This window comes from Python bivittatus, unplaced genomic scaffold (genome assembly GCF_059951505.1).
Source record: "Python bivittatus isolate LINGU-HERP-01145 unplaced genomic scaffold, Pbiv_v1 ctg000980_np1212, whole genome shotgun sequence".
Classification (NCBI taxonomy): domain Eukaryota; kingdom Metazoa; phylum Chordata; class Lepidosauria; order Squamata; family Pythonidae; genus Python; species Python bivittatus.
In genome coordinates this window covers 2,891,874-2,914,704 of record NW_028277125.1, presented here as the reverse complement: position 1 = coordinate 2,914,704, position 22,831 = coordinate 2,891,874, and the positions used below count along the sequence as shown (strand labels likewise).

The window sequence follows — 22,831 nt, the reverse complement described above, 5'->3', positions numbered from 1 at the left end:
GTTCTTTGAAAAGACTTTTAGGCTGGGTTCGCAAAACACACTAAACCCGGCATGATGCTGTGTTCACATAACATGCAATATTCAAAGATAAAAAACCACACAATGGTTTACTGTATTAGCCAGGTTCATACAACATATTAAAACCACAGCTGGTTTTCACATGTCAAACTCCTATTTTAGATTAGTTTTGGGTGCTATACAATCCCTAAAACCTCTGTTAGCTCAAATCCCTCTTGTATAACGAATGCACTAGCTGGATTCTCAAAACCCAGGTCAGTTAAAGATCTGGCAGCTGCATTCACACTTGGCTAGTGTTAATCTTAGTTAGATCTTTGTTTGTTTGTTTCATATGCTGTGCAAACCCAGCCTGTATTTAGTTTATGGTTTCATGTGCCGTGGGAAGCTATAAACTGGTTTAATTCAGCAAGCAGGTTTAGAGGACACAGCCTCTGTATCTGCCTCACTCCCAATGAGGAGGATCTGGCAAAAGCAGGTGTTGGATTTAACTAGTGTTGTCCAAACTTGGCCACTTTAAGATGAGTGGACTTCAACTCCCAGAATTCCCCAGCCAGCAGAGCTGGCTGGGGAATTCTGGGAGTTGAAGTCCACTCATCTTAAAGTGGCCAAGTTTGGACAACACTGGATTTAACAGAGTGCTTATTTCATTTTCCCTCTTTCTCTGATCACAGGATTTTTCCCTTCCAGTTTTTTTTTTTACTTTCAGAGAAGCCAACTATATGGATTTGACGCTTCTAACAAAATTCTCACGAATTTTTCTTGCGTTTCTATCCTACCTGTTAGCCGTAACAGGACACACAAATGAACGACTCTGCAGTACGTTGGCAATAAAACCAAATGCGTCTGTCATATCCAGACCGTTTGTTTAAAAAAAAGGCTTAAAATCGTCTCCTAAAAGCAAATGCAACAGAGGTGAGTCGCTGCAGGTCCAACACACCTGTTACAGCCTCCTGCAGCCTGCTGTGTCACTCAGTGCCCGTGATCCACCAAACGTGCTGCAATCCATGCGTCGGTGAGGTGCGTCTCTCGGACTTGCTGAGAAAGACAAACTGCTTTGCAGCTCCTCTCCGGAGCAAGTGAGGGAGCCACGAGAGCGCGAGCTGTAGTGGCCAAGGTCATCTTGGCAGCAGTGGCGTCGAGAGCCCAAGGCCCAGAAAAGGGGGGCGTGCTTCACATTGGCAGAAGGGCATGTCAAGGGCGCAACAGGACTTTAACAGACCTTTGCAAGTGGAATCTGCCAAGCTTTTCTATCCCCCTGACCTCCACATTGCTCCCAACGTTCCTCACGGGTTGACTTCCCAAAAGCAAAAGAATTTCGAAGCTCAGCGAACTGTCTAGTTTTAAGAGAAAGGAAAACTCCCAATTCCACGTGGGACAAATGCAATGGTGCAGAAGTCTGGTTTTGCAAGGCTCTTACAGGGAAAGCCACATTGGGTGGGAAACTGGGAATGATGGTTCGGAGCATATCCGCGTAGGAAGGACTTCAAGGTTCTGCATTAACTAGATCCACTTCATCAGGCTAGGCGCATTCACACATCCTTGGTTAGAGTTAACCCGGGTTGGATTTGCCTATGGTTTATCCACACATCCATTTGCTCGGGCACCAGGATGGTGCAATGACTGTTCCTCAAAGACCAAGAATGTGGCATAATCCTCAGTCCGTCCCCAACCCTCTGCAAAGGCAACCCCTCCTTGTCTTTTCTTCTTCTGACCAGAATTCTGCTAGTTTTCCCTCTAGCCAGAGACAGGAAGACTGCTAGACTCTTTTCCCCGCTAGTCTGCCATGCCGCTACAGCAGCCATCTTGACTTTTATGACCCACTCGTGCTCCCGTGCTAGGGGACGTCAACAGAAGGGGCCTCAAAGGAAAGATTCATCCCTGGAAACCACATGTCCCCAAGGACCTACCCACGGAAAGGAACACAACTTGGGCTTGGTCTCCGGGGATAAAGCAGCAGGGGAATCTGCCAATCGGGGACCAGGCGTGCAAACCCTGAAAAGGGGTTAACTCCAGGAACAGCTTGAGCATGTTGTGTGAACGGGCAAGCAGCCGAGCACATGTACACCCAGAACGGAAATCTGCATTTTTAAAATATCTCAATACATTTTGGAGCCTTTAGAACACTGTTTCTCAACCTCGGCGACTTGAAGTCGCGTGGACTTCAACCCCAGTTGGCTGGGGGATTCTGGGAGTTGAAGTCCACGCGACTTCAAGTCGCCGAGGTTGAGAAACAGTGCTTTAGAATAAAACCCCATTTTCCACTAACTCTGGCAGCCAGGTTGCAGGGTGTACACAGTATTACTGTCCCCCACCAGGTTTTATTGATCTCACAGGCCGATTTTGGATGCCTCAAAAGCCTTTGCAACCAAGCCAAGGCGGCTTCACGGGGCCGAAGCATGAAGATCACTCCCCAGCCTGCTGTCTCTCAGCTACGTTGGACTCCAGCTTCCATCCTCCCCGCCCTAGAGTCTTCCAAACACGACCTGACGGCTCTCGCCTCCGTGTACGAAAGAGGCGCACGGCTGCGAACGCCCAATGATCAGAACATGAACGGCGGTGCGGTTCTGACGGGAACATTTTCCTACCTGGGCGCTTAGAATCATCTTCTCTTCTCAGCGGCAACTTTCCTCGCGGCCCAGTTTCCACCTGTTTTCCTTCTCTGGAATGGGGGGGGCTTTTCCTGAAATACAGGACCCCCGAGGCGACCACGGAGCCCCCCACCGCTGCCAAGAGCCTCAGGTCCGGTGCAAGCGAAGGAGCTCACGGCCACCCAGGTCTCGGGCCGCGCAGCCCACGGAGGGAGTCCTTCAAAACCTGCAGGGAAGAGCGGAAAGGTCTGCGCTCGCCATGCGCCAGGGCTGCGGCTGTGTTCCCTGCACAACGGGATGGGGCTCATCATCTTGAGTCCATTTGGAAACCCACTGAAACGTGGGAAAACGCAGGGACAGAAGGAGACTCTTGTTCGCTTCCCCCAGTACAATTTTGTGAGCGAGGTGCAGCAACTACCGGAGAAGACCTCCCCTGGCGCCTGTTCTAGGACATTCAAGTTTCTAGTCTTCAGTTTTATATTTGTCTTCTCTAAGCCTCCTCCTCCTCCTCTTTCAACTCCACCTTGTAGGTCTTCTCTGCAAAGCTGTATTTTGTCTCTCTCATCTCCCCCTTTAATTACAGGTAGTCCTCGCTTAACGACCCTAATTGGGACCAGAACTTCTGTCATTAAGCGAAGGGGGTCACTAGGCAAAGCATCATGTGACCGTACCACTTACTGACAGCAGTCCCAGAAGTCCCGGTTGTGGTCCTTAGGTCAGGACCTCGCGGTTCTCCTGCCCTGCCGCGCTCACCTCCACTTCAACTCCCCCCACCTGCCTATCCTCCCATCTCTGCCCCTTGGGCCACCCTGCCCTCTGCCTCCTCTGCCCCCCCAGCTGACCTTTGCCGTCTTCTTCCTCCCGCTGACGAGGCATGGCTGGAGGCCTCACGAAGGGCCAGCAGCTGCCTCAGCCAGGCGCACCTCATCAGCAGCGGGTGGAAGAAAATGGCGAAGGTCAGCGGGGGGCGGCAAGGGTAGGTGACGAGGGAAGGCAGGGTGGCCAAAAGGGCGGAGGTGGGGGGAGACAGGAGGGTGGGGGGAGTTGAAGTGCACCCTGTGGTTGTAAATGTGGGCGGGCTGCCAAGCACCCAAATTTTGATCATGTGATTTGTGGGGGCGCCGCAACAGCCATAACTTCGAAGACTGGCCGTAAGTACCATTCGTTCAGCGCCACTGTAACTTCAAACAGTTGCTGAACGGTCATTAACTCGAGGACTACCTGTGTATTCTGCAATCTGTGATGTTCTAAACTGTATCCCCCTCTCACGCTGTTCAAACCATGTGCTTGACCCGAATTAATTTTTTCATTCACACACCAGGCTGAACCCTAAGCTAACCAAAAGGAATGGGTTCCCACAGTCTGAAAAAGCAAACCGACATCGCAACCAAGGTTAAAAGCTCACCAAGGTTAGCATGTTGTGCGCGTGCATCTGCCTGACCTGGTTAAGCATGTAGGAATTAATGTAAGCAGTTTTTCCTATCCATTAGAAGTGGTCTTGGCCCCCAACCCAGCTTAGGAAAGATCTACAAGTGTGTAGATATGTTTGCTGAACACTGATGTACCCAGCAAGGCACATGTAAACACAAATGACTAAGACACGTCAGGTTTATTAACACTATATTGATCAATGATATTGTGAAACAAAGTTAAGCTTTGCGATTTATCTGCTTATTTGTGTACAGGTAGTCCTTTTTTAGCTTGACTCGTACAGCAACTGTTCACAGTTACGACAGTGATGAAAAAGTAACTTTACGGCCCACCCTCGCATTTACGACCTTCACAGGTCTGTAAAGCAAAGGAAAGTGGAAGTCAGATCATAAGCACAGTTGTGGTTTCACTTAGCAACTGCTTTGCTTAATGACCAAGCTGCTGGTCCCAACTGTGGTCGCTACATGAGGACTACCTCTACTGACAAAATTCCAAAAACTCTAGGCCGATCTCATGCTCTGTGCAAGAAGAAATGTATGTCCCCTTGTTAAAAGTAGTCCCAGAGGAGAGGGGTAGAGCGGTGTTTCTCAACCTTGGCCGCTTTAAGCTGCGTGGACTTCAACTCCCAGAATCCCCCAGCCAGCATGGCTGGCTAGAGAATTTTGGGAGTTGAAGTCCACGCAGCTTAAAGTGGCCAAGGTTGAGAAATGCAGGTGTAGAGAAAGGACTCCTGGATTGGGGTCTCCATATGACCCCAAAGTGGGTCTCAAACGCCGCTGATGTGTTCCCCCCCCAGAGCACATGTCCAACAAGCGTCGCCCAATCAGGGCAGACCTCCATGGCAGCCCCCACCCCACCCCACCCCACCCCAAATGATCGGGCTCAAACAAGGCTGGGGATCTTCCCGCAACAGCCATGGCTGGGATGAGCTCGCAGAGACCCAAGATGGGGGACTCCTCGCTCGGAGGAAGAGAAGACCCGCTGGCGAAAAGGGACCCCGAGAGGTTCTGCCCTTCCTCCTGGGCAACTGCCAGCATTTCACAAGCAGGAGGAAACGCCGGACGATGCTCAAAGCGGGAGGGAGGGAAGAGGACGAACGGAGACCGAAGGAGACCCTCAACAGGAGGAAAGGATCTTCAGCTGGATAAAACGGAGGAGCTTGCGCGATCCGGATCAAGCCCAGGCCGAGCCAAAGACCAAAGACCAAAGACCGAAGCCTAGCAGAGGCGTGGAGCCGGAGAAGCGATGGGAAGGAAAGGGGGGGCAAAGGAGGGTCCCCAGCAGAACCAGGGTGCACTTGGCGCCAGCCTTGCCCACGAGGACACGTGGGCACAGATCATGAGGTCCGTGCATCTCCTCTGCAGGCCTGTGGGCTGCCCACCACGAGGGGCAAAGGGAAACCAGCCTTCCCCAGGTCCGTAAATCCGGATCAAACCCCCTCAAGAGGATGAGAGGAAACAGATGTTAAGTCAGAGCCCCACGAACAAAGACCGCAGCCTTGAACAGAAAAGGAAGATGCAGAGGAGGAAAGGAAAGAGGAACTTAAGAAAACGGATTATAAGGTAGCAAACGACATGGGCCTTGCAGCAAAGAAAAGCACATGCTTCTTCTGCGTGAGGTCGCTAGCAATCAAGCTGGACTCCTAAAACAAATTTTTGGTGGTGCAATCTAGAAAATGGGTTGACCCCGTAATTGTCTCATCCGAAAGAAGCCGCTATGTCTTTAACTGGCCAGCTTCAGCTGGGGGTTTCTTGAATTCAGTCTTTGGGAAAGATCCAACTTTGCACACTTGGCAACTTGGGATCCGTTCCTCTGAGCTTAGCCTACCTTACAAGATCACTGTGGATCAATGGGCTGCATATACAATATTTTGCGTATTCCACAAAAATGGGCTGGGTCAAACCAAGGAGTGGAAGTTAAAAAACAAATAATGATTATTACACCCTGCCGAAAATGAGGCCCAAATAACAAATAAAATTTGCGGGCCCCGCTGTCTGCAGGGAGCAGGCCAAAAAATCAAGAGGGGGGCCACAGCCCTGTGAGCAAAGCCTCGCCCGTAATGCATGTAAAAAAGGGACTTTTTTGACGCCTCCCCACAGACGTCAACGCCTGGCAACTTCAGGCTGCTGTGGGCACAGTCCCCCCCTTCCTCCAGCCGCTGGCCACTGCCCTCCAGGGCTGCACTGGTTGGCGCTGCAGGAGAGGGCAGACCTCGGCTCCTACAGGCTGCTCCTTACAGACGTGGGTTCGGCGCTCTCTTGAAAGCACGCTAGACGTGTTTTGGCAACCCCCCTTCAGAAACAGCCCAGCTGACAGGTTGCGGGCAGGGAAAAGTCGATGCCAAAAAGGCAGCAGGAGGACTCCCCTTCGCTTCACCCACTGCTCCTCCTTAACCCCTGCCACCTGCTAGCTGGGCACGGGATCGCATCCAGGGCAAAAACTGCTGTGTTGGTTGAAGGGAGGGGGCATCAGGTGGCCAAATCCACCGGCCAAAGCAACCAGCGATGTGCATGCAATGGCACCCTGCTTCAAGGGAAGAGGGAGAAGCCACAAAGCCCTTTGTTCATCTGCTCAGTTCTCTGTCTAACCTAGTTGTGTGAACTCCTCCTTGTTCCCAACTCCGTACCAAGTTCAGCACAACGAGGTTGGCGCAAAGGCCCAAAGGATGCATTGGCGCTACCCCTTCAACTTGGTTACCTGTAACCGTGGCTCAACTTTTCGTGACATCTTTCCCAAAGCTCTCCTGTTGGGCTGCTTCTAGCCAAAGGGTCTGCCAGGCCTGCCAGGCGAAGGGGCATCCCGGCACAGAGCGAAGCAGCACGCACATGCCAGGCTGGACCAGTGGGAGGATCGGCTTCCCACCAGCCTATCGCCCCAACGTCCTTCCTAGCTGGCCTGGGAACGGCTGGGAACTTTTTCAGACGCTCTGTCCTTGGAGAGCCAAACTTCCACTGCGTGAGAAAGGACTCCAAGCTGATAACACCCGTCACAAACACCGCCTGCTTCCCCCCACCCCCTCCTCAACTCGGGCCCCTGGCCAAACTCCTGCCTTTCCCTCCCGCCCCTTCTTCCTATGCATTTCTCTGGGGCTGCATTCACACAACTCATCAAACCTAGGGAGAAACTCACCCATTTTCTGGCTTGGTTCAACTAACCAAGCTGAACGCTAACTGAATTTAGCACAAGGGTTGAATGCAATCCCACCCAGAGGTGACGGGAATCCCAGGAGCTGCAGCACCAGCGGAGTTTGAAAAAATCTGCCTTACTGTATTTCTACGACTCCGGTGCAAACATCCGATCTCCGGCCTGTCCCAGTCGGGCAGTCTTGAGACATTCTAAGCAACAACCCTGGGAGCTGGTTTTAGCCAGGGGACTGGGCACTGCGATCCAGAGGGCCTGAACTCCTGCCAGTTCACCCACAGTACCATAACCCGTAACGTGCGTGTGGCGCCTTCTGTTCCGGTTTCCAATTTTAGTTAGCACTTTTTGCGAACTGGCCCACTGCAGCCTGCAAGCCGTGGTTGATGACTCAGCCCGACGCATCAGCCAGCAAACCACGCTTAGTGGCAGCGAGTGAAAACAAACCGCTGTGCCTGGTTGCCGCTGCTGCTACTCAGGAGCAATTCCAGCCCTGCGGGAATTCCTCTGGGGTCCAACCCCTCTTTTCTCAAGCGGGCAGCTGTTTTGCCCCCCACCTCCCCACCTTCTACAGCAGCAAGCGGCCACCGTGCCACCACCTCGTGCCCAAGTAAAGCGCATCGCCTCGACCCGGGCAGGCCAGGCCCAGGTAAGAAATCCAGCAGATCCCTGGATCCCATCTCCAGGGAAAGAGGGCGAGGCTGGCGACTCCTCCCGGTGAAAGCGCCATGGCATTTGCCTGGCATAATCCTGGACCCCGACCTTGCCTGCGCTCGGTTATCACCAGCCGGACAGATTAGCAGCACCCGGCCGATCCCAGCCATTACGTCCTGGCTGATAACGAGCCACTCCCTCCCTCAAGGGGGGGGCAGGAAGCCCACCAGTGCTGACGTGGCCTGGCGCAGCCCCCAACCAGGGTATTCCCGAAGCTCACAACAGCGCCTCTCCTCAGCCGCATTCACACAACGCCCTTATTCCAGCTGCTGAATTAACCCATTTCTGGGGTTCACTCAATGCGTCCAACCACAGACTCGCTCAACGGGCTGAGTTCATGCACCAGGCAAAGCTCCCAGTTTAGTGCAAACCACATCGCGCGTTAGGCGATTGTGTTGTGCGAACACGGGCGTGGCAGGACTCTGGCCCGTTTGCTCAACCGTGGATTTCGTTGTAACCATTGCTGGCTGGATGCACTGCAAGGTGTGAAACACAAAAGGAAGCCAAACCGCAATTAGGTTAACACGTTGTGGGAACCCACCCTCCGTCTTTCAATCTAGCCTATCCTGCAGGGTCGGCGTAAAGATATAGCACAGATCAAGGAGCCACGTATGCTGCTTTCCTCCCAAGGACAATCTGAACATTAACATAATAAAGAGGCAACTAATAAATACACTTTGATAGTCCTGAGAGGCTGACATTCAAGGCTTAGAGCAGTGTTTCTCAACCTTGGCAGCTGGAAGATGGGTGGACTTCAACTCCCAGAATTCCCCAGCCAGCACAGCCAGCATTCCCGTAGCTGGCTGGGCAATTCTGGGAGTTGAAGTCCACCCATCTTCCAGCTGCCAAGGTTGAGAAACACCAGCTTAGAGACTGTCCTTTACATTTTGTCCTGCTTCTCGAGAACGGGATATACTTCTCCTGAACATGGAGGTTCTATTAGGCCGTCAAAGCCAGCACCGAGGCTGTATTTCTCACCAGAAGGACTTCCCCACTGCCTAACCCCTCAAACTGAGGGTCCCCGCGCCATTTTCCCCCTATTTCCCACAGCAACAGGTAGCAGACGGGAACCTCCACAGGGACAAAAGGGGTTGTCCGAACACAGCCGCTCTTTTTACATCAGGTGGCCGCAATCCCCAGAAGACCCTGGTGGCTTCCTGCAGCCCTCGGCAGGTTTGTCCTCGGTGAATTTAGTCCAGTCCCCGTTGAAAACCGTCCAAGTGAACGGGCATCACTGGGTCTGGCTATCTGGTGGCCGTGAGTTCCGCAGGTTAATTACGTGCTGTATTGTGTGAAAAAAGTGCTTTCTTTGACCTGCCCTAAATCAGTCAAAAGAAAAAAGAAAACAACCAAAGTCAGCCTCAGTGGCTCCGTCCCTTGTCTCTGCCTTTTTCCAAAGCAGAGTCCCCAAATTTCCAGCTCCCAGGAAAGATGTCCAATATCCCAATCGTCTTCTGCACTTTTTTCCCCAGCCTGATCACCTCCTCCCCCAAGCGCAAAATAATTTTGCAAAAGGCAGAGAGACTGCAAATGCAAAAATACAGGAGGGGCTGGGGAGCGCCTTTTCCGACTCCGAAATCTTATTCTGAGGCAGCAGCTTTCACGGAAAAGGGGTCGGAAAAGGCGCTCCCAGGCCCCTCCTGATTTTTGGCTACCACAAACGAACACAACGCTCCTCCCACAAAATCCTCCAGTTGCTGGGCTTTCCAATGGTGCCAGTTTCATTTTCCCAGCATGGAATCTGCCTTTCCTGCAGCTCCTGCCCGCTGAGTCAGCATCAGCCTTTATTGACGGGCCCAGACCCCGCTATCTTTCCCCATACGAAGATCCCAACCAAGCCAAGACTGCGGAGCTTCCAGCTTTTCTGGCTCTGGAGTTTTCCAGCTGCCAGCCCCGCATGGGACTGCCTTGAAGCATCTGGAGGCTGCCTACGAAGCGAGGAAGAAGCAAAAGGCAGAAGAACAGAGCAAATGGAAAGGAAATGCTGGGCGGCGGGGGGGGGGGAGGGACAGGGCGATATCTGCACCACAGCCGGACTCCGACTGAGGTCCAGCTCCACAGCAGCAGTGGGGAGGGGGAAAAGCGCTTCTAATTCATTCCAGATGAGGCGCGTGAAAGGAGGCAAAGCAAGCAAAGGATTTAGCGTGATACGGAATAGATTTCCTGGAATTAAAAATAAAAGCGTTCGGAAGCCTGACATGCTGCAATTGCACGCTGCAATTCAGCCGATCATCACAGCAGGCTGAATACGCAAAAACAGATTTCCTGGAACTGGGAAAAATGTTTTGGGAGCCTTTCATGCTGCAATTCAGCCGACCAAGGTCGGGGCTGAGAACGCCAAAGGCCGAGCTTTGTGAATGGACGGGCCTAATGCCAGCAGCCCCGGGGACTCTGGAGAGCGAGGCAGGCGCTCCAGGAACCGGCTCTAACCACAAGCCCTCCATGGGCAGGTCCCGGTTCTCCTGTCACGGAGCTTCACGGGAAAAGCGCCGTGGGGGTTCACACAGCTCTCTTGTCACGCATGCTGTGTGTACCAAGCGACCCTGTGAATCTGTGCTAAAGTGTATTTGGGGAAGGGACCAGCATAGCAGAACACAGCAAGTGTGTTCAGTTGACCTGAGTTTAGCATCTTGTGCAAATCCATCTGATTTGGGGGCAGATTAGCGTTTCAAGAAAGGGGGGGGAACTCTCCGCCATCGCTTTCTCTATCTGTACATAATTTCATTCTCTCTCTCTCACCCCCAAAACTTTATTTGCAGAGTTGTTACACTAATTTGGTGTTTTCCATTCTCAGTAAGTTTAAGAAGTATGGACTTCAACTCCCAGAATGCCCCAGCAGTTGAAGTCCACGCCCACTGGCTGGGGGATTCTGGGAGTTGAAGTCCACACTTCTTAAAGTTGTTGAAGATGACAAACACTGCTCAAATCCCTAACCATTCCCTTTTTCTGCATTTTCTACAGATCTAACAAATCATTTAGGAATGAGGTCAACCAGAACGGTGGAGAATACTGTATGTACTAAATGAGAAAATATTATTTAAGCACATCAACCGAGTCACCCTATTTTTTTCCCCAACCCTTTTCAAAGCACTTTTACGCGCAAGAAGTATTTTCTCAGACGTTTCTTTTGTAAGGCAAAAATTGCTTTTGCTGACCCAGCGCCCCATTGCTGTTTATCTGGAACCAAGAATCCATGCCTCTGCGTTTATTTTCATGAATCATATTTCCAACCGTATTGTTCTTTCACCACTGTCGAGGAACTGTCTTTGAGCGTTTTGTAACTTGTTTCTATTATCCTCACACCCTGGACTCCAAGCATGCAAAAAAATGGGTGGGAGGGGGCTTGTCACAAGGTCAGGGCCGCCATCTTGACTTTCTTGACACTCTCCAGCAGATACCCTGATTTCCAAAGACCCTGCCAAATTACAGATCATTTTGTGTGACTACAGTTCAGCTGATGCACACAAGAACAGAAATATTCCTGGGGCTGCCCACAGCCGATAAAAATTAAAATCTCTCTCCCCAAATCAGATCTGGGTCATGGTTTTTCTGCCTAGGCCAGTGTTTCTCAACCTCAGCAACTTTAAGATGGGTGGACTCCAACCCCCAGAATTCCCCAGCCAGTGTGCGTGGACCTCAACTCCTGGGGCATTCTGGGAGTTGAAGCCCACACATCTTGAAGTGGCTGAGGCTGAGAAACACTGGCCTAGGCCAAACCAAATGGGACAGGGTAGCACGCTTGCTTACTTATGGGTGAGCTCTATTCACATGTAAGGGGTTTTAAGAGATTTTAAAGAGATTTTAAACCAGGAAGGAATCCAGGCAAAAGAGGCTGAAGTTGGGGGTGCTCCAACACAGCCATTTGTCCAGAATGGGATGAGGATTTCTGCACTGGGCTGGGGTTGGTCTAGATGACCTTCAAAGTCCCTTCCAACCCTGTGATTCTATGAGGCTAACTTCTCCCTGACGCTTCGGGCTTTTGGAAATAAACCAAAACAAGGAGGATGGAATAGAGAACAGATTAAGAGGGGGAAAGAGGCAGAGCAGCAAACACATCCCATCTCATTTGGCCTTGTGGTTTGGCTTGCTGACTCAAGCTCTCCATGTACCCACTTCAAAAGGAGCAGATTCCCAGGAACCTTCCTTCAGTATGCGGCAACGAAGAGAAAGTACACGAATCTGTGAATCGCAGGTGAGTGGCGACTTCTGACATTATAAAAGAGTATGGGGGGGGGGAATAATTCAAATCCAATATACTTTACCAAAAAAACCCGCAACCCAGATAAGCAGCACTTCTGCTCCTTGCGTTTGTGCTAAGAAAAATCTCCTTTGCAGCAATGAGGACTAGCGACATGCCATTTTCATTTGGAAGGCAAAACGTATGCCCACGTTGGGTGGTTGGTGGTCCCTGAGCCGGCTTTTCTCATTGCAGATGTTGCAGACACTCCAACTGCTCACAGAGGTGAGATCAACTGGAAACCGAAACTGGTTTCAGCTATGCCCCCCTTCTTTACCACTTATACCTAACCTTAAGCCACATTATTCTATACTTTTATTTCCTGCAATTTTACTTAAGAGACCCCTGCGCTTTTCCAGTCCTCTGACCCGCCGTGCAAAGCATCCCCGTTGTGGCAGCGGGCAAGTCAGTTCTTGCTTCCTGCTGTCAAAAAAGGTGGCGCGGCTGAAGTTCTGCCGCCCGGAAAGGCGCCCAGCCCTTCCCCGCGATCCTGAGCCGGGCTCCGTCCGCCCGCCCGCCCCGGGCCCAGCGGCCTCCCCGCGAGAGCCACGTCGGCGGACGTCCGGGCCGGGCTCCGAGCGCGCCGGGCAAGAGGCTCCGTTCGCCGCGCGCCGGCTCACCTACCTGTCCGGGGCCTCCATCCGTGCCCACGCTCCGCGAGGCCCTCCGGAGCAGGGCGCATCGGCCCAGCGGCCCAGCCTGCGACTGCGACGGCGGCCTCCCCGGCCCGGGCCGCTCCTGCTGGCCGGCGCGAGCGGCGCCGTCGGACCCCGCGGGCGGCTCCTCCTCGCGCTGCCCGGCCTGGCTGCGCGCTCCGGGGCACCGCGACGGGCGCTGCGGGACAGTCGCGGCGGCTGGAACGCGGCAGGCTCCTGCAGGCCGAGGATCCACGCGGCGCAGCCTCCCCCGGCGCGGGCGCGACCTCGGGCGGTGCAGGCTGCGGGGCTTCCAGCTCCACGCGCCCCGAGTCCTGCCCCGGCGAGGCGGCGGCTGGGGCGCGACCCGCGGGACTAGGCGGGCACGCCGAGCGCGGGGGCGCTAGGGCAGCTGCCGGCGGGCGGGCAGTCCCACTGGTGCGGCTTGAAGAGGACGGGAGGAAAAGCGCCGCTGCGGGAAGGCAGCGCGGAGCCGGGCGAGGCGCAGGGCACGGCGGGCCCGCCGCGCGGCAGGCGAGGTCGGGGCTCGGAGCGCAGCGGGCGCCTCGCAGGGCCGCGCCAGCCGGGCAGACAGGCGGAGACGCGCCCGACGAGGCAGGCTTGCAGCGGCTGGCCGGCCGGCCGGCCGGCCGCCGGCTCCCGCGCCGCAACGAGCGCGCCCGGCCCGGGAAGCGGAGCCCAGCGGGCAGAGCAGCGAGGGCGAGCCAAGCGCCCCCGCTAAGCCCCCTCCGTCGGGACCGCCGAGGGCCCCGAGGCGACGAGCCCGGCCGGGCGACGCCGCCCCCCCGATCCCGCCCCCGCCGGGACGGCTCCCTTCCCCGGGGGCGCGGCCCTCCGTGTGGGGCCCGGCGCGCCTCCCCCGTCGGCGGGCGGCGGCGTCACCCCTCGCCCTGCCCCGCCTGCACCCCGCGCACCCGCTCGCCCTGCTCCTGCACGCCGCCGCGCCCGCCGCCCTCCTGCCCGGCCGAGTGGCGCTCCACCTGCCAGCGCGCCCAGCCGGACGGCCCCCGCCGCGCCGGCCCCGGGCGCCCCTCGTGCTCGCCCTGCGGCTGGTGCTGGGCGCGCAGCCCGACCTCCTGCTGGCCCGCCGCCCGCGCCTCCTGCGCCACGCGGCCCGCCAGCCCCGGCCCCGGCCCGCCGGGCCCCCGCCCGCCCTCGGGGGGCGGTGACTCGGCGCCGGGCGGGCGCGGCTGCTCCTCCTGGACGCCGCAGCGCTCGTCGCCCCGGCGGCCCGCCTGCTCCTGCGCCCCCGCGCCCGCGCCCAGGCGCTCCCCGGCCCAGCGCACCCAGCCGGCCGGGGCCCGCGGGCCGGCCGCCCTCGCCCGCCGGCGCCCGCCCGCCGGCACCCAGCTCTCCTCCTCGGCGCCGGGGCGCAGGGCCTCCTCCTGCACCGCGACGCCCCAGGCCTGCTCCTGGACGGCCCCCACCAAGCCGCCCGCCTCCTCGACGCCGCGGCTCAGCCCCAGCGCCTCCTGGCCCCATCGCGGCCGGATGGCGCGGGTGGGTGAGCGGGCGGACAATTCCGCCGACGGCGCGGCTGCCCCGCTGCGCCCCGGCCCGGCGCCCCCCGCGCGCCCCCTCGCCCGGCGGAGCTCGGCGGGACGCCGCCGCCCCGCCCGGCCTCCGCGACCGCCTCGAGCGACCCGCGCCCGAACTTTTGCCCCGCGCGCGTCCGCAGCCTCTGCGCCACCCGCCGGCCGGAGGCGCCGGGCGCCGGGCTGCTCCCGCGCCTCCTGCGCCGCCGCCGCCGCCTTAAAGGCGACGCGGCTACCGGGGCGGGGGCGCGGGCGGGCGGGCGCCGTCGGCGGCCCAGGGGCGCGCAGGCGGGGGAGGGGCGCCCGCGGAGCGGCGGACGGGCCGGGGCGGCTCCCGTCTCCGGAGCGCCGCGCCCGGGCGCCCCGCGCAGCAGCCCGGCCGGAGCCGGCGGGGCGAGGGCGGCGCCGGGCGAGGCTGCGCCCGGAGGGACGAGCGAGACGGCGGCTGGCCGAAGCGCCCCGTTCGCCAGTTCGCCGCTCGGGTTATGTAATCGGGCCGCGATGACGACGCAGCTCCAGGAGGCAGCACCGCGCGCCCCCGCGCCAGGCCGGCGGGCGCGGGACAGGCTCTCCGGGAGGAGGCGGCGCCGGGCCGGGCCGGAGCGGTCCAGCCGTTCCTGCATCCCCGCATCTTCCGGCCGCCGCCGGCCCCCGGGCGCAACTCGCAGGCGCCGCAGACGCCGGCCGGGCTAGGGCGGCCGAGGGGAGCCGGCGGCGGCGGCGGCGGCGGCGCAGTGGCGAGGAGTGCCGGGGGCCGCGCGGCCGCCTCCTTCCGGGTTGCGGGGGGCACCGGCCGCGTTCTTCGGGGCGGGGTCTCCAACCTGGCGCGGCCAGCGGAGCGCCAAAGTTTGGGGAATTGGCATGCAGGCGGGGCTGCTCTTCCTATGGGTTACGCAAGCGTCCCCTGAGGACACGAGTCCCTGGTAGGAAGGTCGCGGCAGCCCAAATGCGGGCACCTGCCTCTGTGCTCCTCCAAGCTGGTGCCCACACGTGGCCAAGTCAAGACTCTGAAATAAAATGTTCCTGTTTCAGAAACTGGAACAAAGCTGGATTTGCATAATGGTTAACCTCGTTATCATTCAGAGTATCCTGCAAAGGGAAAGCGATTACACCATACACTGGCCCATCAGCTGATTAAGGGGGCTGGGATCAGACGACGTGCTAATTCTCCAAAAAAAATCACCTGGGCATGCACCTATTAAGTCTTTACCTGACCTGAGTTGGCATGTCATGTGAATGCAGCTGTCCGTATGAGGAAGGTCATCCTTGCTGCTGAATTTGGCACAGCGTTTGACCAAGACAGCTCGGGATAAAGCTGTGGTCCAACACGTCAGCAGACAGCAGGATGGGGAAGAGTAGAAACCGATGAAAGGAGTGAAATTTGGGGTCGTGCAAGGAAAAGTTCGTTTTGCTTTCTCACAGCACAGCCGCATCTTCTCAGCAACTTCATGATAAATGCCATCACAATGCTCAATTACTCACACAGGGATGGGACTTGAGCTGTCACACTTGGTAATTTAATGTGATGTTGTTGCTCCAGAAACAGGATGGCAAATTCAGCCAAACCCCTGGAAAGCAGACAGTAGTAGAGATGCTAATTTTCAGCATCCCTACGACTTAAGCTGTCTGTCAGATCCAAAATCCTCTGTTGTGTCTGTGTGTGTTTTTTTCCTCCAGATGGCCTTAGCGGGTAGCAAAGGCGGCCTTGGAAGAGCTATTCATATGTCATGATGTGTCTATACTTACAAAGATCAGAATGGCGCAGACCATGGTTTCACTCTGTGGAAGCCAAAATTGGACTCTGAAGAAGCAGGATAGGATTGACGCTTTTGAACTCTGGGGTTGGAGAAGATCATGGACACCCAAGAAAACAAACCGATGGGTCATCAGACAAATCAGCCCAGAGTTCTCACTCAGGGCACAAATGGCCAGGCTCAAATGATCCTCCTCTGGACACATTAAGCTAAGACCCAGCTCTCTGGAGAAGGCTCTGATGCTGGGAAGGGTGGAAGGAAGGAGAAGAGGACGACCAGCAGCAAAGGGGAGGGACTCAGTTACAGCAGCGATGGGGGCACCATTGGAAGACCTCGAAGGACCAGCATGGGGACAAATCATCTGGATGTCTGCGTGTCACTAAAAGCTGGCACCAACTTAATGGTACATAATTGCACATCACAGTGTCCAATTTTCCCTTATCTGTGTTTTCTAATTCTTTGGTGTGCTGTTAACAACCACTCTTAAACAATGCCCTGTCTCAGCATTCAACTCTTCTGCCTGGGTTTATAAGTAAAAATTAAAATTCTGGGGTTTTCTTCTGTGATGTTTTTTCAACTTCTCAGCCTAGCCTATAGCCATGGAATTTCCTAGTGGTCTCCCATCCCAATCCTAACTAGCTTTAATCCTACCCCAGATGAGCTAAGCTGGTGCCATCCTTATGAGAGAGGCTGATAAAAACTCTTTGCACGTGCTTAAAAGCACACTTCGGGTCTCTTTCGTGAAACACCAGGCCAATTAAAGTTGTGCTTTAAGATGGGCAGCCATGCGAATCTTCTAAATAAAGAAATAAGTAAGGAGGCTGATGGGCACAGTTGCAAACAAGGACAAGATGCTGTGCTAGAACCAGAGAAGCAGCTGAGATGTTGCAGGCAGTCTGGCTCTAGCACGGTAGCCCTGTGCTATGAAGAGGATGCAGTCAAAATTCCCTGCTGATAAACTGGGTTAAGTTATTAAAAAAGAAAGAAAGGATCATTGTGTGATAAGCAGGACTGTTATCAAAATTCCACTTGGCATTTGTTTTCACCGATTAAAAGAAAGCCACAAAATGACACTGCAGTTAGAAGGGTGTTTACAATACTTAAAGGGATGTCAGGACAGATCTCTGGTGCCACCTGCAGGTCAAAGGGTGTCTGAACTGAGCCCTGTGGTCCGACTGCCTGCATTCATACAATACAGCATGCTCACGGGTGTCTGTTAGAGACCTAGCAGCCACATGTCCACAACAGATGTTGGTTTTCATTAGAGTTCGTTCAGTTTTCTGTAGCTTAGCGCACCGTGGGAATTCGGTCCCTTTGGTTCAATGTATGGTGGACATCCGGGAAATGGATTAATTCAGGAATCAGATTAAATGTGTTATGTGAACCTTGGGGCAGGAACGATGAGGTTCTGGCTCAAATCCCCCTTGTCAGTTCATGCCAGTTGTGCGAAGGCATATCAGCTTTTAACCACAGAGATGTCCATTTCTTTCTGGAGGCCCCTATGTCCTTTGAGCTAGTCTTCTCCAGGGGCACAGATGGATTGCCCTACAACTCCCATCACTCTTTTGGGGAAGGGCTGATACTGAAGTGGGGGGTTCTCAACACCAAACTCACTTTTCTGATTAACCCATCTTCCAGGTGAATTCTCCAGAAGAACCCTGGAGATCGTCATTCTTGATAAATCCCGTGGGATTCACCTCCCAGTCTGATTCAGCTTGCCAGCGTCATCAATGCAAATGCCAGCCTAGGTGACATTAACATCCCACAGCTAAGCTTGTTATGGGGGTGCCAAATTCCGGGCAATCACTAGATGGCAGCTGGGGGGGCATAAGTCCTAACCCCCTGATGCTATGCAAGGCTGCCCAGATTGGCAGCCCTCCCCATAGAGCATCCTTAAACCAACCAGGAGGGGCTCTCTTGAACGAAGGTCAGACTGGACTGTGCCATCTGTTCAGCAGCCGTGAAGTTGGAGCTCGGCTGGTACGTGCAGCCTGTGCTGCTCTTCTTGTACGAGACACCAACAGGCTCCCTGCTTCCCCTACAGCACAGTGTTCCCAGCATCTCGCCTGAGAGGCAGATGCTGCCGTGATGGGAAGCCGATGTGCTGCTGGCCAGGAGGGGCATCTCGAGGGCGAAGGTGCAGATCCTCAGAAACCACCGGGTTTTGAACAGACCTATCTTGTCATCTCCCCTCAGTGCAAGACCAAGCCCGTTTGCTCGGCCTTCCCATGACGTCGTAGAAAGACAGGCCTGCCAGATGCTCTGCTTGGTGCCCATGTCGCCTTAAACCACTCAGCTGGCAGACATGGCCCCGTGTTCAAAGGAAAGCAGGGGTGCATTTCCCCAGCAGCGTGGAAAGCCAAGTGCTCATTTTACACCAAACCAGCTGCCTGCTGCTGGGGCAGCCAGGACGGGGCAGTGGGGTGAGGAGCCCCAGGCCCACTACGCCAGGAAGACTGGGGTGTGTGTGTCATATTCTGGAATCAGGGGCGTCACACACACGGGCTTTGTTCAGATGTGAGTAAACAGGATGGACCAAAATCCAGCAAATGCTTTTGTGCATCAACACTAACCGAGGTTAAGCGTTTGTGTGGGTGTGCATGCTTTATCTTGGCATATTGGGCAAACTTTTATGATAAAATGTGTATTGCTTGTATTTTTAATTTACAGTCCAGCGAATTGTGTGAACCTAGCAAATAGGTCAATTCCGTAACTAGATTGTGAAAACACTGGCTTAATTGGTTCCTTGGTGCCAAAATCACCGGTGGATTAGATATACACCTGGCAACTTAATTCTTCTTTTAACAATTTTTGGAAGGGTAGCTGTGTTAAATTGTTCTTCGCGTAAAGAAGTCTGGGAAGACTTTTAAAGATTACAGTTCTTACCACTCAAGGCTTTGTGAATCTAATCCCTTTCATCAGATGAAGTCTGAGGAATTATTTCCACTTCTCACAACAGTCTTGCTGACAATAAAGTGACAATTTGAGTTGGAATTCATTAGAAAATCGAACACATTTCTTATGTGTTTAAGGGGTCTCACCACACTGCAGATATTGGCCATATGCCTAATCAGATCTATATATACACAACTTTCATCCTCATTTTTGCAGCATTCATGTTTATGCCTAATCCAGCCTCTTTCATGCCATTCCAGCAAGCATCATTTTTCATACCTCCCACTAGCACAACTCCATATGCTTCTGTGGCAATTCTTTCCATTCAGTTCTATATTCTAACCCTTCTGCATGAAGGACTTGTGTTTTCTCTTCATGCAATTACTGCCTATTTCACTCTAGTCCTTCTTTCCATGCTCACCTTCCCTAACGTCCACACCTGACACCATCAAGGAACAGCCCCATCCCACACTCGGAACCTCACTATCCTTATATCCTTCACTACTCTTATCTTTCATTATAAACAATTAAATCAATCACGCTTTTAGATTTGTAATCGTTCCTTTGCCCTAGGTAGGCGTGAATAAACCACATATTCAAAAGAGAGTTTTTCCTAAGCACATACAGTGGTGCTTTAAAGTTTGTGAACCTTTTTGAATTTTCAGTTTTTCTGCATAAATGACCTAAAACACGTTCTCCAATGATTTTGACTCATTTAACTGGGTTCTCTATCTAGTTTTAGGACTTGGGTGGAGAACAGGTCTTGTTTCAGGTCATATTTATGCAGAAATATTGAAAATCCAGAAGGGCTCACAAACTTTAAGCACCACCATAACTCACCATTCATTCTCATTCACTCTTGACCTCCAAATGGCTCGTTTTGTTCCCCTCTATCCATTCATGTTACCTAGCAAATTAATTTTTGCATCAGTTCAGAATGGTGCACAGCATTTCCCAAAACTCCTGTCTGGTTCTTCTATTACTATTTACTGGAGCTTAACATGCAACCATCACCAGTCTATGGGTTTCTACTTTTGTGCACAGAGCAATTTAGGTGACACTTCATACACTTTAGGGCTTATATGGAGAAACCTACCCCTTCATCAACTCCACAACAGACCACTTCCATTAATCTCCATTACATTCTTCCCCTTTGTCTTAATTTTATAGATGCATAACTTTCATCTCATTTGTTAATGCTTGCCCATTACCACTTATTGCTCTTACATTTGAAGTTACAATCTTCCACCTTTGGTGGCCACCAGATGGACCCACGCTGACCTCCACTGACTGTTGTGGCTATAATCAACAGAAGTGTTCACGTAACACTTTTCGCAGGTACAAGATACAGATTAGGTCACTTTAATTATTGTTTGGAACATTTCGGACAGCAGGCCACAAGCACGATCAAAAGCTGTTCTTACCTCACGCATTCTACGAAAGCGAGTCTCTCCAGTCTAGGGACCGATTTGCAAGCCAGCATCCCATTGCCTGCATCTCGCCCGCTTGGAAACACATGCCATGTAATAAATGCGCTTAGGACGAAGCATTAAAAGGGGGCTGGATAAATTGATGGATGGCAAGTTCATTGAGGGCTGTCTGACCCAAAGACTGAGCAAGGGCGCATTGGGCTTGCAAAGCCCCGAGAGGCCCTCTTCGGCCACTGTTACAAAGCAAAATGCTGGGCTACGATGCGCTCTGGCCTGACTCAGCAGAGCTGTTCTTGTATGAGCCCAGCCAAATGCCCTTGGAAGAGCCAGAGGTTCTCATCAGAGGGACAGAGCAGCAGCAGAGGGACTGAAGCTGCGTCAGGCTCACGGACAATTTGGCTGGACACCGAGGCCTTGGATTCACAGAAGGCCTGGCCTGTGCTTCCCCCTGAAGGCAAACCATTGGATGGAATAATCTGGAGTTCTGGCCAGTACCCCAGACCCCTTCAAGGCTTTGAGAGACCCTCCCTCCCACCACTCTCCTCTCACCGCATCATCCACCCACGCGTCCCTTTCACCATGGGCTTCGATGGTCCAGCAAGGGCGCCCACAAGTACATCCACTTCTGGGAATGAAAAGCACTGTTTCAAATATCCACCCCATCATCAAACCAACCAGCTGGCCCCCCTGCCACCCCACAGTAAACATCCCATAATAATCACATTTCCAAAGCAGCCGTCTTTTGGGTGTTTTTTTTTTTTTTTTAATCAAGGACAGTCAGGTTTTGCAGTTTTCAAACAGTGATTGCATCAAGATGGTGATCTCCAATTCTAGAGGAAGTTGTAGCTCATCAGGATGAACAGAGACACTTCACAGACACGTGGCTTTGGATGTGGATGCAGCCCATGTATTTCACAACTACATCTAATTTTTTACACACTCAGGATGCATGCAGTGCTATGGAAACAACACACACCAGACACACCATTCACGTACCTTATGAAATACAGAGGAGAAAACCTCGCATGGGGTTTACTAAGAAAACACATTCCACTCAAATAACAGGTCTGAAATGTAACAGCATTTGATTTAAACTGAATTACTGATACAAAGAGAGAGCCTGAAGTTGGGCGTTGTGGTCTTTCCAGCTCACCAAGATTCCACCAACATATTAAGCATCCATACCTGGAAATCTCTACAGCTTTGCCTTCCATGCAAACAGAAGAAAACAGCTATGCATTGTGGAAAGCCAGGGTAAGTAATTTCAGTTCAAGGGCACTTTAAAAGGAAGTGGTTTCTACAGTTCTTTGGACCGAATGTTTAGGCCAGAGACATGGAAAAAGTAGGGCACCTGTAACTGCCTTGAATTGCCTTTCTGGGTTCTTGCTGGCATGTTTCTGACTTACCCAGAATATTTCTCTAATCATAAGCAATTCTTGCACATACATTCACCCACTCCATTTCCTGAAGTCATCAGAATCTTTTCAAAACAGAAAGAAAAAAAGGGCATTTACTAAGATTCAGAGAAAGCCCACTGGTCTCCATGTCCTCAGGAACGCACAATCGCCCTTTCTGCACTTGTGGCAAAGCCAGAAGAGATTTCAGCGTCCTCTGGAATCGCTTCTGCCTAACTCGAGTTGTTTGGAGAACAAATCAGAATTCCCGGTCGAGGGAGGAGACGTGGCCATTCTGCTTCCTTTGGGTGAAGAGGGGCTAAGCGAGAGCAACTGAGCTGTGGACGTCTGCCGCTTATTGGGTGAGCAGAGCCTCTTTACAAACCTGGCTTACCTCTGGATGTCAACCCAGCGAAGCCAGGGTCAGCTATCATCTTACGGCAAGGGCCGCCCAACAGGTTCTTGCAGCCAGCGCAAAGGGACATCAGAGACAGAAAGACAATTGTAGCAGTTCAAATAATTCATGTTAGATACTAACGATCATGCTCTGCAGGTATCCTTGCATGACGAGCATTTAGATAAAATTATGGGAAACACTGTCCCCGATAATTAGACACCCTTAGTGCAACATGGAGGTCACTGCCTCCGATATAACACTCTGGTAGGCAAAAGCTACCTTGTTCTTTTACATTATGGGAGACTCTGCCCCCGATAATGGGACTCAAGTTCTCACGATACTTTTGCAGGACTGGAGGTTTTCTGCAATAGCTGCCATTTCGATGCAAGCCCAGCTGAATATGAGCCTGCAGCGACCTCCCTCACTTTAGCTCTAGCCTGGAAAGGCAGGGGCTGATTCGAAGCCCACACAGTGGGGCTGCTGTCGCTGGCAACTTCTCCCGTTTCTCTTGATCTGGAAAGGCAGATCTCTAGGGAAACCGGACAAGATCCCACAGAGTCTGTCAAGCTAAGCCACTCTTCTTCGGAGGGACCAGAGCCAACAAGGGCCTCTGTGGGCATGAAACAGGCATCCTCCAGGCATGC

The 22,831-nt window shown here is 53.5% G+C and overlaps 2 protein-coding genes across 3 annotated transcripts in view; one reads left to right on the top strand and one right to left on the bottom strand.

The window, feature by feature from the left end:
- TNK2 (tyrosine kinase non receptor 2) overlaps window positions 1–12,886 on the bottom strand; it is a 95,966-nt gene extending 83,080 nt beyond the window's left edge. The window contains exons 1-2 of one of the 2 annotated variants that reach the window (XM_088131636.1): window positions 12,751–12,886; window positions 2,604–2,832 (exon numbers count right to left, since the gene is read on the bottom strand). In XM_088131636.1, the coding sequence (XP_087987762.1) occupies window positions 2,604–2,621 (18 nt within the window). In that variant the 5' untranslated portion in view covers window positions 2,622–2,832; window positions 12,751–12,886. Of the gene's footprint in view, window positions 1–2,603; window positions 2,833–6,734; window positions 7,013–12,750 lie in introns of those variants that run through there. The other variant, XM_088131637.1, reaches the window with a different exon arrangement.
- On the top strand, window positions 11,993–14,983 carry LOC148213497 (uncharacterized). Its single transcript, XM_088132207.1, has 3 exons — window positions 11,993–12,081; window positions 12,486–12,970; window positions 13,505–14,983. The coding sequence occupies exons 1-3, from the start codon at window positions 11,993–11,995 to the stop codon at window positions 14,536–14,538; spliced, it is 1,608 nt and encodes a 535-aa protein (XP_087988333.1). The 3' UTR covers window positions 14,539–14,983.
- Window positions 14,984–22,831: the final 7,848 nt, after the last annotated feature.

What these genes read in the sequence shown, in the direction of transcription:
- LOC148213497 (XM_088132207.1), top strand. Translation starts at nt 11,993, where the DNA reads ATGTACCCACTTCAAAAGGAGCAGATTCCCAGGAACCTTCCTTCAGTA. An exon ending in CACGAATCTGTGAATCGCAG is followed by an intron (nt 12,082 to 12,485) that starts GTGAGTGGCGAC and finishes GCGCTTTTCCAG; the next exon opens with TCCTCTGACCCGCCGTGCAA. An exon ending in GCGACGGGCGCTGCGGGACA is followed by an intron (nt 12,971 to 13,504) that starts GTCGCGGCGGCT and finishes GCCCCCGCTAAG; the next exon opens with CCCCCTCCGTCGGGACCGCC.